The sequence below is a fragment of the Gadus chalcogrammus genome, chromosome 9 (assembly GCF_026213295.1).
Source record: "Gadus chalcogrammus isolate NIFS_2021 chromosome 9, NIFS_Gcha_1.0, whole genome shotgun sequence".
Lineage (NCBI taxonomy): Eukaryota > Metazoa > Chordata > Actinopteri > Gadiformes > Gadidae > Gadus > Gadus chalcogrammus.
Genome location: NC_079420.1, coordinates 25,085,808 through 25,101,966, shown reverse-complemented (window position 1 = coordinate 25,101,966; position 16,159 = coordinate 25,085,808). Strand labels below are relative to the sequence as shown.

At 41.1% G+C, this 16,159-nt stretch overlaps 1 protein-coding gene and 1 long non-coding RNA gene across 2 annotated transcripts; both read left to right on the top strand.

Moving 5' to 3' along the window:
* The first annotated feature begins 7,796 nt into the window (after positions 1 to 7,796).
* On the top strand, positions 7,797 to 10,214 carry LOC130389636 (uncharacterized). The gene is made up of 3 exons (XR_008896581.1): positions 7,797 to 9,405; positions 9,719 to 9,935; positions 10,017 to 10,214. It is a non-coding gene; the product is annotated as an uncharacterized LOC130389636 (long non-coding RNA).
* A 1,428-nt stretch (positions 10,215 to 11,642) lies between these two features.
* On the top strand, positions 11,643 to 14,588 carry LOC130389635 (uncharacterized). Its single transcript, XM_056599500.1, has 7 exons — positions 11,643 to 11,727; positions 11,816 to 11,932; positions 12,169 to 12,244; positions 12,330 to 12,587; positions 13,076 to 13,247; positions 13,356 to 13,504; positions 13,591 to 14,588. The coding sequence occupies exons 4-7, from the start codon at positions 12,458 to 12,460 to the stop codon at positions 13,779 to 13,781; spliced, it is 642 nt and encodes a 213-aa protein (XP_056455475.1). The 5' UTR covers positions 11,643 to 11,727; positions 11,816 to 11,932; positions 12,169 to 12,244; positions 12,330 to 12,457; the 3' UTR covers positions 13,782 to 14,588.
* Positions 14,589 to 16,159: the final 1,571 nt, after the last annotated feature.

Sequence of the window (16,159 nt, the reverse complement as noted above, 5' to 3'; positions counted from 1 at the left end):
GTATTACCAGGCTCTTACCATATAAGTTGTAACTGGTTATTCCCTTTTCCATGCAATCAACACAAACCATATATGTTCTGCAACATCGTTCACCAGTAGTTAAGCACTTTAATTGTTTTTATAAAACCCCAAACCACTGTTGATGAAAGACATATTAAAATTAAACAAAATCAAAGGCTTATCTTTCAAACAATGCATATCTCACAAACAGGCACTGAACACTGAAGAAATCGGACAAAAAAAAGAGCCGTCCACATCAACTCAATTTAAATGTTACTGATGGTGTTTTCATAAAACACATGAAAGTGTTATGGCAAGTGACCACAAGGAAGACTGCTTCAACCTCTACAATTTGAATAAGTGGTGAATGCCATGCAGCAATCTGCCTATGGGAGCATCTTTGTGGTCATTCGCAAACCAATGAGTCCACTCGATGAATGACAGATGACTCTTTAGTGTCTTCTCTGTGAGGTATCCCTGCAGTCTCCACATCTGGGATTTGAAGGCTGACCAAGACCTGACCAGGTACCTCCAAATCTCCCCTTCAAGAATCAGAAGACAAGAAAATAAACATTAGGACTGTCAATTAATGAACATTTCTAGAACATGTAGAACTCAAAGATTATTTTGTTTATCAGTTAAGAAAGGATGCTGGTCCTCTGGCCATTGTGTTTGGTCATATTGAAAAGAGAAAAAGGCATAGCCATAAATACAGTTAATAGGACGGGAGGGGACAGGCTGTTAGCTCCAGTTAGCCCTTTAGCATCGAGCTAGCGGAGCTTCTGTCATTCAAATAACTCGGACATGATGTTGTTTAAAACCTATAACACCCAATTTATTAAAATATCCGGATTTAATCGGGCTCTCTCCCATAAGTACAGTTAATAGGACGGGAAGAGACAGGCTCTTAGCCCAGGTTAGCGCGATGCTAAAGAGCAGCTCTACCGGAGCATGCCACCTCAACAGGTGCAAGTTAGCCTCCGGTTTGATATCTGCCGGATATTCGGTTTACCACCCAATCGGATTCATCAACATAAGTGCAATACATTACGGGCTTAGTATGTTGAGGACGGTTTAGGACACCGTATCGCGAAAAATCACAAACACATGTTGTCGCCATCAATGTCTGTGCAACAACGTCATTTACGTTCTGGCTGCTACCTGTTTTAGGGACCGTGAACAAGTTACACTCACCGACTGTTGGCAGAGACGTTACCATGGAATTGTTTCAGGAAATTAATCACACAAATATATTGCAATATAGTTAATCATAATGCAGTTAATAGTTTAATATTCGACAAAAATCGACCAAACTATATTTGAAATTATTAATTGCAGCCCGTTTAACAATAATGCAATATATTAGCAAAGTTACCTGCAGTAAGTAGCAGCCCACCATTGGCAACTACTACTACAACCAGGTGACAAAATGTATTTTTTTAGTGATTTTTATGTTATTTTATATGATTTATTTCCAGAAACAATTCCATGGTAACGTCTCTGCCACCAGTCGGTGAGTGTAACTTGTTGACGGTCCCTAAAACAGGTAGCAGCCAGAGAACGTAAATGACGTTGTTGCACAGACATCGATGGCGACAACGTGTGTTTGTGATTTTTCGCGATACGGTGTCCTGAACCGTCCTCAACATACTAAGCCCGTGATGTATTGCACTTATGTTGATTAATCCGATTGGGTGGTAAACCGAATATCCGGCGAATATCAAACCGGGGGCTAACTTGCACCTGTTGAGGTGGCATTCTCCGGTAGAGCTGCTCTTTAGCATCGCGCTAACCGGGGCTAACAGAGCCTGTCTCTTCCCGTCCTATTAACTGTACTTATGGGAGGGAGCCCGATTAAATATGGCTATTTGAATAAAATGGGTGTTATAGGTTTTAAACAACATGTCCGAGTTATTTGAATGACAGAAGCTCCGCTAGCTCGATGCTTAAGGGCTAACCGGAGCTAACTGCCTGTCCCCTCCCGTCCTATTAACTGTATTTATGGCTATGCCTTTTTCTCTTTTCAATATGACCAACCACACAATGGCCAGAGTTCCAGCATCCTTTCTTAACTGATAAACAAAATAATCTTTGAGTTCTACATGTTCTAGAAATCTTCATTAATTGACAGTCCTAATGTTTATTTTCTTGTCTTCTGATTCTTGAAGGGGAGATTTGGAGGTACCTGGTCAGGTCTTGGTCAGCCTTCAAATCCCAGATGTGGAGACTGCAGGGATAACTCACAGAGAAGACACTAAAGAGTCATCTGTCATTCATCGAGTGGACTCATTGGTTTGCGAATGACCACAAAGATGCTCCCATAGGCAGATTGCTGCATGGCATTCACCACTTATTGAAATTGTAGCGGTTGAAGCAGTCTTCCTTGTGGTCACTTTCCATAACACTGTCATGCATAGGCGTAATTTACGGGGGGGTTAGAGGGGTTATAACCCCCTCAATAATCAGATCCAGCAAATATAACCCCCTCAATATCATCACATAATTCAGATGATCAAAAAAATGAAATATTCTGAATTAATACCTTGTTTGTTTTCTTTATTAATTTAATTTGTCAGCAAGATAGTATCATGTTTTGATAATCTGTAATGTACCCCCCCCCCCAGCCCACCGACTACTTGGTATTGCCCGAACTATTTCGCAAGGTCGCTGGGATGAATAGTAAGAGAAGACTATTGCTAACTATGAATGGATATGAAAAGGACACTGAAAGGCAGCCAGGGCCAGACAATAATTTTTAATTGTTGGTCGTCAAAGGAGCCAAAAGCCAAAAGGAGTAAAAATCCTGACGATAAGGAGGTAAATACCCGTATTGTTAATTTAGGTGTTATCATCCACTCTATATTTTTTCACTACCTGGATAGTTTACGCCTCCATTTAAAGTGGAGAGGGACCTTCACTTTCCCCATACAAACCCTCAGAATAAAGGGGTATCAGTGGAGAAACAAAATAATTTTCGATTGAGAGCATAATTTCACATTCAAACAGTATCGTTGGTGTGCTATGTGCAGTAAAACCAGACGATCTGAATAATTCCTGGTTCATGCCAGATATTTATTTCCCGCTTTGTAAGAGCTAGCTAGCTAACTATGTGAACTTTATATGATTAGCATAGGCTACGTTGTAATGGCATCGATAGACGTCCTCAAACTAAGATTCTAGAACCCACTGTCTCAAACGTACTCGGTTACGGGTGGGTAAAATGCAATGTGAGTACAGAGACCAAATTGCTGTTTGCTCCCATACAGTTACACATAGTTTTTTGGGGGAATGCATTAATTTACTTAGAGATGTCATCCATTGACAGCTAGCTCCTGTGGGCTAGTTCAGAGGTTACACCACTCCTTTTGAGCGTGCACTCCTGTACTGTACACACACATACACACTAGGGCTGTCAACGAATATTCGAAGTTCGAATATTCGTTCGAAATGCATCCAAAAACGCGAATTCGAACGTGAAAATTAATATTCGAATGTGAAAAAACACTCCCGCGGTACAAGCGCCTCTATCTGCTTTGTGAATGAGCCTCTGTCTGTTCGCGATGTCCCTCATAATATTCGAATGTGAAAAAACACTCCCGCGGTACAAGTGTAACAGACTAGTATTGTGAAGAGCGAATGTATTTTATCCCCTCGGGGTTTCCGTACTTGGATATAGGTATTCCAGCTCTCACGCTGTGACTGGGTGACTTCTGATAGGTACTAAGTAAACGAGACTATTTTCCCTTCCACGCTTGTGTCATTCTTGTCATATAAATATCTAAGTGCCAACGCTCGGTTACACAAGCGCCTATCTGCTTTGTGAGTGAGCCCCTGTCTGTTCGCGATGTCCCTCATAATATTCGAATGTGAAAAAACACTCCCGCGGTACAAGCGCCTAACTGCTTTGTGAATGAGCCTCCGTCTGTTCGCGATGTCCCTCGTTTTAAAGTAAGGAAATGCCCAGCAGGAAGCCGCCGCCCTATATATAGGATATATATATATCCCACTAATTTGAACCATGGTTTTGTCGCATTATTGACATATTGACGGCAACTGCGTAAAATAGGCAACCAGATATTCGAATAGTTCGAATTCGTGATTTTTTTCCAAACGAACATTCGAATGTCATTTTTGAGCAATTTTGACAGCCCTAATACACACACACACACAACGGTTAATGACGGTGCATGTGAGAGGGCTTGCTCGTAGGAAACATTGAAACAGCATTATTGTTATTATTATTATTAATAATAATAATAATAATAATAATGGTATTATTATTATTATTTTATACAAAAATGTGTAGCAGTCTAAATGTGCTAGTAAGTGGGCAAAAGGAGTTTAAAATGCTTTACAACTTTTTGGTGAGGGAACACATATTCTCCAAAACTGATATCGATACCACCTCTCAACCCATTTAATATTTTTTTATATATCAGGAGAAGAGGGAAAGAGAGGGAAATGGCCAAGGAGGCGACAGAGGGTCAGGTGACCAGAAAGAGAGAGAAGAAGAAGACAGAGGAGGCAACAGAGCAATTGAAGGAGAGAGAGGAGGCGACAGAGGGACAGGTGACCAGAAAGAGAGAGAAGGCGACAGAGCAATTGAAGGAGAGCGAGGAGGCGACAGAGGGTCAGGTGACCAGAGAGAGAGAGAAGAAGGAGACAGAGGAGGTGACAGAGCAATTGAAAGAGAGCGAGGAGGCGACAGAGGGTCAGGTGACCAGAGAGAGAGAGAAGAAGGAGACAGAGGAGGTGACAGAGCAATTGAAGGAGAGCGAGGAGGAGACAGAGGGTCAGGTGACCAGAGAGAAGAAGAAGGAGACAGAGGAGGCGACAAAGGGTCAGATGGCCAAAGTGAGGGAGAGAGAGCACAGAGACAGGCAGCGCAGGAGGCACAGATGACCAGGTAAGAGACCTCAAACAAAGTTGTGCATGCCATACACTGTCAGAACACTGACGTTCTGTGAACTGCATACTACTCTGTAGTATTCCATAAGACTTTAAGGACTGAAACCACTTGATTCTCTACTATAGCACTTGGGGGGGTTGTCAAATAGGCATTGTTATAATAATAATATTAATAATAATTCATTTAATTTGTAACATACTCTTAATTCTGAGGAATCCCAGAATCCCAGTTATGGGTTTTAAGTGTAAATAAAACTAGATGCCCTTTCAAAAAGTGCTGACTTATCTTGACATTGCTCATTGTGCCTAGTATTGAGTTTTGAATGAGAGATCTTGTGTAAAGTAAGTAATTTGGTTGCTGTGGTTTCCTCACAGAGGGTCACATGATGAGGGCAGCAGTCAGGCAAATGAGCAGGTGAGAACACAAGGGAACATAATTTAGCTGTGAAGAGCATTATTGATCAATACATTCATTTAATAGGATTGTTATTTCAGAGAGTGACAAGTTTTCATGTCATATGTTACAGGATATTGAGCACCAGGGATTTGATGTTTCAGACATCCTCACCTGCACAAAGCCTGCACAACCTGACCCTAAGCTTATAGTAGTGCAGAAGCGAGATAACTGTGTGTTGTCTTTTCAAGAGAAATGGTTCAAAACTTTTCCTTGGTTACATTACAGTGCCACTTTACAAGGAGTCATATGTTTTCACTGTGCCAAGGTTTTTTTGAATCAGCCAACATATGCAAGCAAGTGTGACCCTGCCTTTGTGAGTGTAGGCTTTAGAAATTGGAAAAAAGCTATCCAGAAGTTCTCACAACATGCAAAAAGTCAGTTGCATATCCATGCCGTGAACATCTATGCACAAAAAGGTAACACTATAGCTTCACAGCTTTCTTCAGCTGTTGCCAGACAACAGGAGGAAGCAAGGTATGGATTGATGAAGATTGTAGGCTCAATCAAATACTTAGCTAGGCAAGGTTTACCGCTACGAGGTCATGTGGAAGAGAAGGGTAATCTATCCCAACATCTGAAAGAAAAGGCAGAGGATGACCCTGCTTTTCAGAAGTGGTTAGAGACACGCAAGCAGGATTACACAAGTCCTCTCATTCAAAACGAGGTACTAGGCATAATGAGCAAAGACATTATAAGAGGAATAGCTGACACTAATAGATGCCTCCCAGTCACACAGTTTGCCTTGATTGTTTTTTTTTTTGTTTCATATTTTTATTTGGTTTTTTCTTTTTATAGACACAACAAAAACACCCACAAGGAACAGTTGTCTCGTCATGAGTATACATTGCAAATTTTAACAATGAAAATAAGCATAGATTATACAAATATCAAAATATCAAACTTATAACACAAAATGAATAGTTCAAAGAATTTAATGAGAGAGAGAGAAAAATAAATAAAAATAATAATAATAATAATAATAATAAAAAAAAAAGAATAAAAAAAAAAAAAAGGAGGGGGGCAGGGGGATTAGTCTTGGGGGAGGGCTGATAATGAGTTAAAGTAAGTTATAAAATCAGGGATGCAAACTTGTCACCTTTCGGCGAAATTCGCCGTTTTTGTTCCGAAAAAGGTAATTTGTGTGATTCATGGAGATCTGCAATAAAAATATTTCGGGGGGGGGGGGGGGGCGTCCAAGTAATCGGCGAACGCAAGCTGTCATAAATATTTATTCCAAGCTTGTTCGTTTGGCCAACCCGTGTAATCATGTCATCTTCGGGTCTGTAGCTGCCTTGATGCCGTACTAGACAGGAGTGACGTTGGTACGCTTCAAAAACGTCAGGCTTTCTAACGTAGGCTAACGTGCTAATGAGAACATTTGTTTGACCGGTCGCCGGTTATCTCCGTGTGGTTAATTTGCAGTTGCGGTATTGTCAGCTTACTGTTACATTAAACTGCAATCAGAAAATGTGGTTATATGCTATAGACCCTATAGTGTCTGTGGTGTAAAGGCTGGGACGAATTAAAAAATATAAATACACTTTATGTTGAAACTATAGACCGTCCCGATTCCCATTGAAACGAATGGCGCGGTGATTATTCTTCAAAACGAGATCTGTTAAATTGTGAAAAATAAATCAAACTGTAATCAGACAACACGGTTATATGCTATAGACCCTAGAGTATCTGTGGTATAAAGGCTGAGACGAATTTCGAATTATAAATATGTACAATCCATAACGTTAGCTCTCTGGCTCATAGCTCAGCGGACTAGAATACCTCCTAGAATCATTGCCTGTTGGCCGGAAACGGAAATGGGGGCTGTTTACGTTTGGTTGTAGTCTTTTCGCTCGGTTCTCCGACTCAACAGTAGGGCTAGAACCGAGCGAAAAGACTACAACCAAATTTGAACTACAACGAAACTAGTTCCCTTTCCGCTTCCGGCCAACGAGCAATGAGTCTTCCAACAGAAATCAATGGGATTTACAAAATGCGCTAAATGTACAATAAAACACGATATAAACTGTATTTCGCTACGATGCTTGATTCAACCACTCTATTTCATCCTAGACAAATCACGAAGTGGGCTCGATGTTCAAAATACAGAAAAAAAAAAATAACTCACAGCAACATATTGAAAAAAAGAACTATGAACTAGTTCATTTTTTGGAACTGTGAACTTAGTTCAAATCTTTGAATTATGAACGCTGAACTGAAGTTCATTTTAAAATTTGTGAACTGAACTTTGAACTAATTCACGTAGAAAGTGAACTATCCCAACACTGTGTGTGTATGTATATATATATATGTGTGTGTGTGTGTGTGTGTGTGTGTGTGTGTGTGTGTGTGTGTGTGTGTGTGTGTGTGTGTGTGTGTGTGTGTGTGTGTGTGTGTGTGTGTGTGTGTGTGTGTGTATGTATATGTATATATATATTCCGCGAGGGGGTTTGGGTCCTTGTCACCTTTTTCATCCCTGATGAGTTTGCACCCCTGAAAATATAGTGGAGCAGCCTTTAAAGTGCGTATTGGAAGTTAATTTTTTTTTTAATATTTATACATAACATTCTCTGAAAATTGCCCTTTGAAATTGAAATGCAGGATTTTATCAGTTAAAAATATTATATCGGCAAAAATTCCAGTTTTAAAGTGACTATTTTGAGCAAGGCTTCAAAAACCATTGTTTTTTTATGTGATACGTCAAACGCGTCATATTACGTAGGAATTGGTAGACGCGGTCGCTGTTGCTGCCTCAGCTCTATGTAGTTGTGAGTAGTTACCGCGGTGAGCGGTCTTGTATTCACCCCCCCTGTGGTTTTGGGGTTTTTCTAATCGGTGAGATGAGGTTTTGTATCTGTGGGGGTTGTTCCAACTCCGACCTCCTGTCCGACCATCTCAGATTTCACAGTTTCCCCGATCGGAGAAAGGATGGAGCAGCCTTTCGAGCCTGGGTGCATTTTGTACAGGTGAAGAGAAAGGACTTTCTTTTCGCCTCTGTCACCAAATACTCGTTCATTTGCGCGGCTCACTTTAGACCAGAGGACTATGTTTCCGGGGACATGATGGAGTTCAAGATGGGTTTTCGGAGCGAGAAACGAGTGAGGCTGAAAGCCGGTGTGGTTCCCTCAATTCATGCCGCTCCAGCCGCAGCTTCGGGCTCAGCCACCGGCGGCAGTGAAGATCATGGACCGGTCAGAGATTCAACGATTCGGAAACGTGAACTGTGCACTGTAAGTTTTGTTTTCTGACGTTTACTAACTTCCTACATTAGTCAACATAATGACTTATGGTCAGTATCTTTTATTGTAAAGCAGCTTTGCTGTCTTGTAAAATCCATCAGTTTATACTGTAAACATGCTAAAATGTTAGCTAGCAACAGCATCCTATTTTATGAAACTTTTATGAAATCATCGTCATTAAGTTACCTGTTTAGCCGTTAACCGTCGACTAGAACATAAAGCAATTTAACTATTCAAAATGTTATAAAACAACTTTAAAATAATACAAATTAATTAAATATATATGGGATAGGGGGTGAGTCAGCGATTTTTTGGCTAGGTGATTGACACTGACAGGCTGACGCCATGATGATGCTCCTTTGAGACGACTATGGAACTCCTAAAAAAGCTAATTTCTTGTGGTTAAAACGTTATTCAGAGACAGTTTCCGAGGCTGTTCACTTTGTTGGAGCGGTATTTGTGCTTTCCTGAACATCAGGCACTAGGCTACCACATGAGCGGTTTTTCAACGTCAGTGCGCACCGTGCGCACTAGACTGCCTGTCGATATGTTGCCGTTTCTAAATAAACTAGTAGACTATCAGGCTATCGGCTATCAGGGATTTTAAAAAGTTTGAAATGAAATAGTATATGTAATGTTTTTCTTATTAGTTGCTGGGAAATACGGCACGTTTTGAAGCCACAGATGCGCCTACAGCCAGTGAAGACTCGGAGCAAGAGGCCGTCGCTTCCCTGGCTTCTCAGCCAAAATCTGTGCTTCACTTTGGCTCACAGTGTCACATAAGACCTCCTTATCGTTCATCAGGTAGTGTGACTTAACTCTTATATCTAGCTTTAGCTCTACATGTTCTTAGCCAACATATTCACTCTTTACATACTGTCACAATAATTAATTATCTATTTTATAGCTGGGATAGCTCAACAGTATATCCACTTTAATTTACATGAATAAGAACACCTCAGACCAAATGACTACAAAAACTAAACAATACTTTGTAAAAGTAGATTTTATTCCAGGTTTGTCGTATCTGATTGCATTATATCGTATAGGTGTAGTGGCGATTGAATATATGATGTTTTACATTTACAGTATATTAAGTAAATCTCTTTCAACCTAGCTATCCAGGTACAGACACAGACGGTCAGTGTGGGGACACAGACCGAACTCTGTGTATCATCAATTCCACTGCCCAGTCCAGTACAAACAGAGGATGAATCATCCTCTGTTTCAAGAGATCAACCAGATGACAGGTCATGGAGTGAAGTGGAAGAGATGAGCGTGTCATCTTCTGAGGAGGAGTCAGAGCCACAGCAGGGTTCTCAGTGGGACTTCGGGTAAGACAACTTCCTTAACTTTTAGATTTTGTTTTTTCAAAATTCTGTCCGTCAGAAATAATAAGTGTTTTGTTTTTCCAGAGTTGCAGACAAGTTCATTGTCTGTCTCACCCAGCTGATGGCTCTCTTCACCATTTGTCCTGCCTGTTGTGGGGAAACCCATGGTAACGTGGAGCAGCAGCAGGGAACATTTGTTCAGATCAAGCAAGTAAGAGGATATTGTACTCATATAAAAGTAAAGATGTGTGCTAACCTGTATTTATATTGTATATATTGTGTGTTTTTTGTGTTGTCATTTTTTACTTTATCAATTCACTTTTTTGACTGTTTAAGAGTTCTAATGGTCATTTTCATACACATCTCTTAGGTCTGTGCAGCTTGTGGGTTCGAGCGTGTCTGGCAGAACCAGCCAGTGCTGCATAGAAACATGTAGGGGTGCAACGGATCATCTTTGATCCGTGATCCGTTCGGATCATCTATTTCGGTTCGGCACACGCATGATCCGCGGATTGATTTATGAAAAAAAAAAAAAATTACGCATGTTCAGTCCACACTCAGCCGTAACCATTCCTGCTAGTTCCAGGGACAGAGCTACTTAACACGCTCTGGGTAAAAGTCTGCAACAGTTCCCTTTTCAATAAGCAAACAGTCCTATGGCTCGTTGTGATTTATTGTCCTCAGCGTACAACATGAAGAACAGTGGGCATGGAAAATAAAAGTAGGCTAGACTTCGGTGACTACTGTAACGATAACTGCTGCCTCCAGTGCTACGTCTGTTTCCATATACTCGCGCTGCCACACAAACCGGTCGCCTAGGTTACCACACAGACGTAACATGTAGCTGACATAGCGATTGCTAACATAAAGAAAAACACATCGAGCATGGCCACGCATTTACAGCGACATCACCCCGGTGTTTCACTGACAGGAGTGAAACCGAAAGCGGCTCAACAACCGCTCATCACCGCGGCATTTAAGCAGCCCCTTCTTCCACAATCAGACCGGGCTAAAGCAATAACAAACGCTATTTTTTTATTTTTTTTGCTGATCCGAAAAATGATCCGATCCGTGACTCTGATCCGCGGAACGATCCGAACCGTGAGTTTTTTGATCCGTTGCACCCCTAGAAACATGCCAGCCTGCAACCTGATGCTTAGTGGGGCCATCCACTTTTCTGGTTGTATGGCTACACAAACACTTAGGATGTTAAAACTGTTTGGCCTTCAATGTTTTACTGCAAACACATTCTTCCGCCATCAACGCCTTTACACAATTCCCACCATTGTGCAGGCGTGGAAGAATGAGCAAGCTGGCATAGTCAGCCAGCTGAAGGAGATGGGGGGGGGTCTAATCCTCTCAGGTGACTGCAGGTATAACACCTCGCTTGTATACTTTTATATGTTACCGTTACGTGCCGTAGTGTGTTGGTTTTGGGCTTGTTTCGTTTTGTGTTTTGTGTTCAGGCTTGCCCCGTACCGGTGACCGCCAGCAGCATAGGACCAGCTTCTATTGGTCGCCAGTGAGGGTGCCGTGTGTTGTTTGCTGATCCTTGCCAAATCTTTGCATGTGTCCCGTCTTCGCGTGTGGAGATCGCCTTCAGTTTATTTTTGTGGTTCTGAGTAGCTAAGTAACAGTATCCATTGCAGTGTTTTTTGGCTTAAATGTTGTAATTAATTAAGCTATTCATCATGACATTCATAGGTCAGATTCTCCTGGTCATTGTGCCAAGTATGGGACCTACACCGTGATTGAGGACCGCATCAACAGGGTTTTGGATCTTCAACTTGTCCAAGTAAATTACCATTAGTGGACACACAAATCAGTTGTTCTCTTTTTGATGTGGCACACTTTCTTATATGACTGATTAATGTTTTTTACAGAGCTCAGAGGTACCAAGCAGCAACTGGTGTGAGCTGGAGGGTTTGAAGCGAACCATAGCATTTCTCAAGGAGCAACACTTTCAAGTTTCAGCCCTTATTACCGACAGAAATCGCCAGGTAAAGACAAACAAGAAAGACATATGTATCAGTGTATTCATTATATGTTCCCCTACATCAATTTTACAGTGGGCTGTTGATTTTGACACGCTGTAAGGAGCAAATGCTCAAAAAAGCCTTGCTAATTTATTTATTTTTGTACGATATTTTCTTTGCTTCATTAGACAGATTTGTACCCACTGTGCCACTGGCGCCCCAGCCTTACTAATTTTAAGAAATGTTGTCTCATTCTTTAGGTTGCCAAGTGGGTGCGGGAGGAGTTGTGCCCTGAAGGAACAAGTCACTTCTTTGACATCTGGCATGTTGGTAAAAGTAAGTAACTTGATGTTTATAGGTTTGTTTAGATGAACACTTGGTTAAAATAAAAACATAAAATTGTGTTTATGTTCTGAAACAGGCATAGGAAAAGCGCTAGATGCTGCTGCAAAGGAGAGGGGTTGTGAGGACCTTAAGCTGTGGAGGCCATCGATTGTCAACCACCTATACTGGACTGCAGCTTCCACACCTAATGGGGATCCAAATGTAATGGAGGCCAAGTGGCAAAGCATGGTGAACCATGTTCAGGACATCCATGAACATGACAGTCCTGGATTTCCCTCCTGTGCACATCTCCCTTTGGAGGGAGAAGCAAGGAACAAGCAGTGGCTGGAACCAGGTACAACATACTACTACATGTGTGGCTGAATATGATTAGAGGTCAAAGTTCTTGTTGGTGCGTTGTTAATTTGTGTTCCACAGCACTCCATCAATATACAGCCCCACAAAGAAAAAAAAATTAAGCCACCAGTCTGGATTTTTCTTAAATCGTTATCCCTGAATTACTTATTGAAAATGCTCTAAATGACAATATTTTTATTGTTAATTTGGTATAAATGTGGTCATTAGTTTATATTATAGAATCAAAATGTTCATACTACTCAAACATATGCCATTAAAGAGTAAAACAAGAGACACTGAACATTTGAAGTGGTCTCTTAATTTTTTCCGGAGCTGTATAACCCAGAGTGTGCTCACACATAAACAAAGTACTGTTCAAACTTGTGTGATACTGGAAGTAATTATATAATCATGCCTAATCAGTGTATGTAACTAATATGGACTTCTATTAACATTGGAACACATGTTATGTTGTTGTTTATGCAGGATCAACTGCAGCTATTAAGTTGGAGAGTGTCACTACAAGAACAGCATTGTTGAAGGATGTTCGGCAGTTGTCCCCACAGCATCAGACCTTTTCCCTGGAGGCCTTTCACTCGCTTATCCTCCACTTTGCACCTAAGCACACTGGCTTCTCCTTCCTTGGGATGTACAGCAGGTAAATAGTGTGATATTGAAATGAGTATGGTACAGTGAGGCTGCAACTGCATTCATTTTAAATTGGTACTTGGATATAAGAGCTGCTTGTGAATTGCTTTTTCTACAGGCTTCTCTTGGCAGCCCTGCATTACAACCACAATGGAAGTCGAGAGGTTGCACGAACACATGACGGCGAGGTTCAATATGGAGTTCGTTACCCAAGGTTCCGCAAAGGAGGCTGGGTCGTCCGCCCTGTCAAGGAGAAGCCATCGTACGGTAAGCTGTTTTAGTTTTTTATTACTTTATTACTTACTTTTATTAAGTCCCTGAATTGGATCTAAACATTTGTTTTCTTTCTTCAGCTTATGCATCTGCCCTTATGGAGTCTCTGATTGAGGCCTACTCCAGGTCACCAAGGAGTCTACAAGAGAGCTCAGCTGACTTGTCCTCCTCTGCACCTGCCTCCCTTTCCACATCCTTCCAGATGATCAGCAAGGATGAGGCTGTTGGCTTGTATCTTGCACGACACACACGTTTTAACACAGGAAATTAGTGTTAAAACACTGTTAGGTATTTTGTACACTATATTGTAAAGCCACATTTAATCTCAGAGATAGATGTGGGACCATGGAGTTATGTGGTATCTGCATTTGCAACCAAGAGAAAGACACATCTATTGGCACATGGATCCATTCAGGGAAAGATCCCTCTTTACTTGAACTTCTGGATTCTTAAATTATTTCCCCCATTCTGATTATCTGCATTTTATTATTAATGAAGTTAATAACAAAACTATTCTTTCCCTAGGTTTTTTCTGGAGGTTTGCCTGCGGTTACCACCTGGTCCTGCTTGACACCCACGCTTTTGGTTGAAATAAGTTTATGTTCTAGTCTACAGTTTATGTATGCTACACAGGAATATTTTATGAAGTTCTAATCCTGTATCTTAGTTTTGTTGCTGTGGTTAATTTTACGTTTAAATTTGTATTGCAGTATGTTCCTTTTGTTTTTAAACTGCAAGAACTAAATATTAAAAGAAAAGAATCATTAAAAGTTTCTATAAAATAAGACATTATTTTTATTGACTGTCATTTAAATGAGGCCACCCAAAACCTTTATAAACCCCATGTTCCTCTGGAAACTGCCGTCTGATGGCAGACACAATGCATGCAGGTAAGGGCTTCCTGATGTGCCTGCCAAGAATTCCATAGGCCCAGCGGACAACCTGCCTGTATGCGGTGTAACGATACTGCCTTTAGGATAGGGAAACAATATCGACAGTTAAACTTACTCATCAAAAAGGGTGATATTGTTAATGGTATTAATAAGGTAAATTACAATAGAAAAAAAATCAATTGAGTTCTGATATTGCTACCAATTAATGTATTTAAATGTTTAATGTTTTCAGTTATATAAAATTGGTAAAGTCCATTCAACATATAAAGCAAGTCACAAATTCTGGGTTTCAGCAGGTTTCAAAACCCCAGAATCTGTGACTTGAGCTCTATTTACTTGGTAAACTACGATCTTTTTATAGTTATTTTATTAAGGAATGTGGACAACTGAACATACTCGTGTGTGCTGGCCTGCAGAGGGCCATGCTCCTGTTTGAAGGCCAAGTATGCTACCTGGAGCACAAAGGGGTTCAGACAGCATCCCTCAAAGCCTGGATGCAGAGTCAGGCATGTTACGTCTGGTCTGGGGTTTAGCGTCTCCACTAGAGCCCAGAAGGGATCCACCTCCCTGCAACACATGCTCTCCTCAGCTGAGCTCATTGGCTGGCATTTCCCACACAAGCACCTATCAAAAGGAAATGTGAGGTTAACTTCGCTCGTTTCTTTCAGTTTGATCGCGCACTCTCGCTCGCCCACCCGTCCGTCCGCCGGAGCAGGATTACTATTGCAACAACACATCAGTAGGGTAAAACTAACCTGTCTCACGACGGTCTAAGCCCAGCTCACGTTCCCTATTAGTGGGTGAGTTATACATCCTGTAGATTCATATATAATCAAGTACTAGTAAAGTTATGCCTGTTAAATATTGATCCGTGGCCATCATTTGCTGTCATTAGCTAATATTAACTCAAGCTAATGCCAGTCACTCACCAAGACACCTGCCCAATTCTCCACTGATTCTCTTGACACCACAACTCTATCTCCCTCCTATTGCCATGGTGTCTCCCCCTATTAGGTGGTTGCTGTTCTCCCTCACGGCTAGCTGGCTCAAAATTGTACGGAAGTGGTCCGAAACTGTTATCCATTGTTATGTTGCCTATGTAGTCTATGATGATTAGAACGTCCGTCTACCAATTCCTACGTCACGCTCGAAACGAGCGTTTGAGATGCGGAAGTAAAATTGTATCACAAAAACGGCTCAAGATGCCACTTGTAGTGTAGATTTATTAATAAAAACTAAGAAATCGTGTATTCGAATTTTTTTCCTATATGATTCTTCATTGCAGTATCTAACTTCCAATACGCACTTTAACCGACAAGGTTATTTTTTCTAATCTAATAAAGAACATAACGTCCTTGAGCCAGACCGATATGGATGGGGGATTGGGAGACTTCCACATTAGCAAGATTCGGCGTCGTGCCAGAAGGGAAGTGAAGGCTAGCACCTCCGATTGCAAAGAGCCAACACGGAGCCGTTCTGTTGGGGTCCCAAATATAGCAATCAAGGGGTCTGGCCTTATTTGAACCCCAAGAATCCCCGACAAAATCACAAAAAAGTCAGTCCAAAATTTAAGTAATCTGGGACAGTAAAAAAACATATGACTAAAGTTACATGAGGAGGCATGGCATCGGTCACATTGGTCCAAAACATTTGGATATATTTTAGACAGTCTAGCTTTGGTGTAATGGACTCTATGTAACACTTTAAACTGAATAAACTGCAGCCTGGCACAAGGAGAAGATGAGCGTATACTATG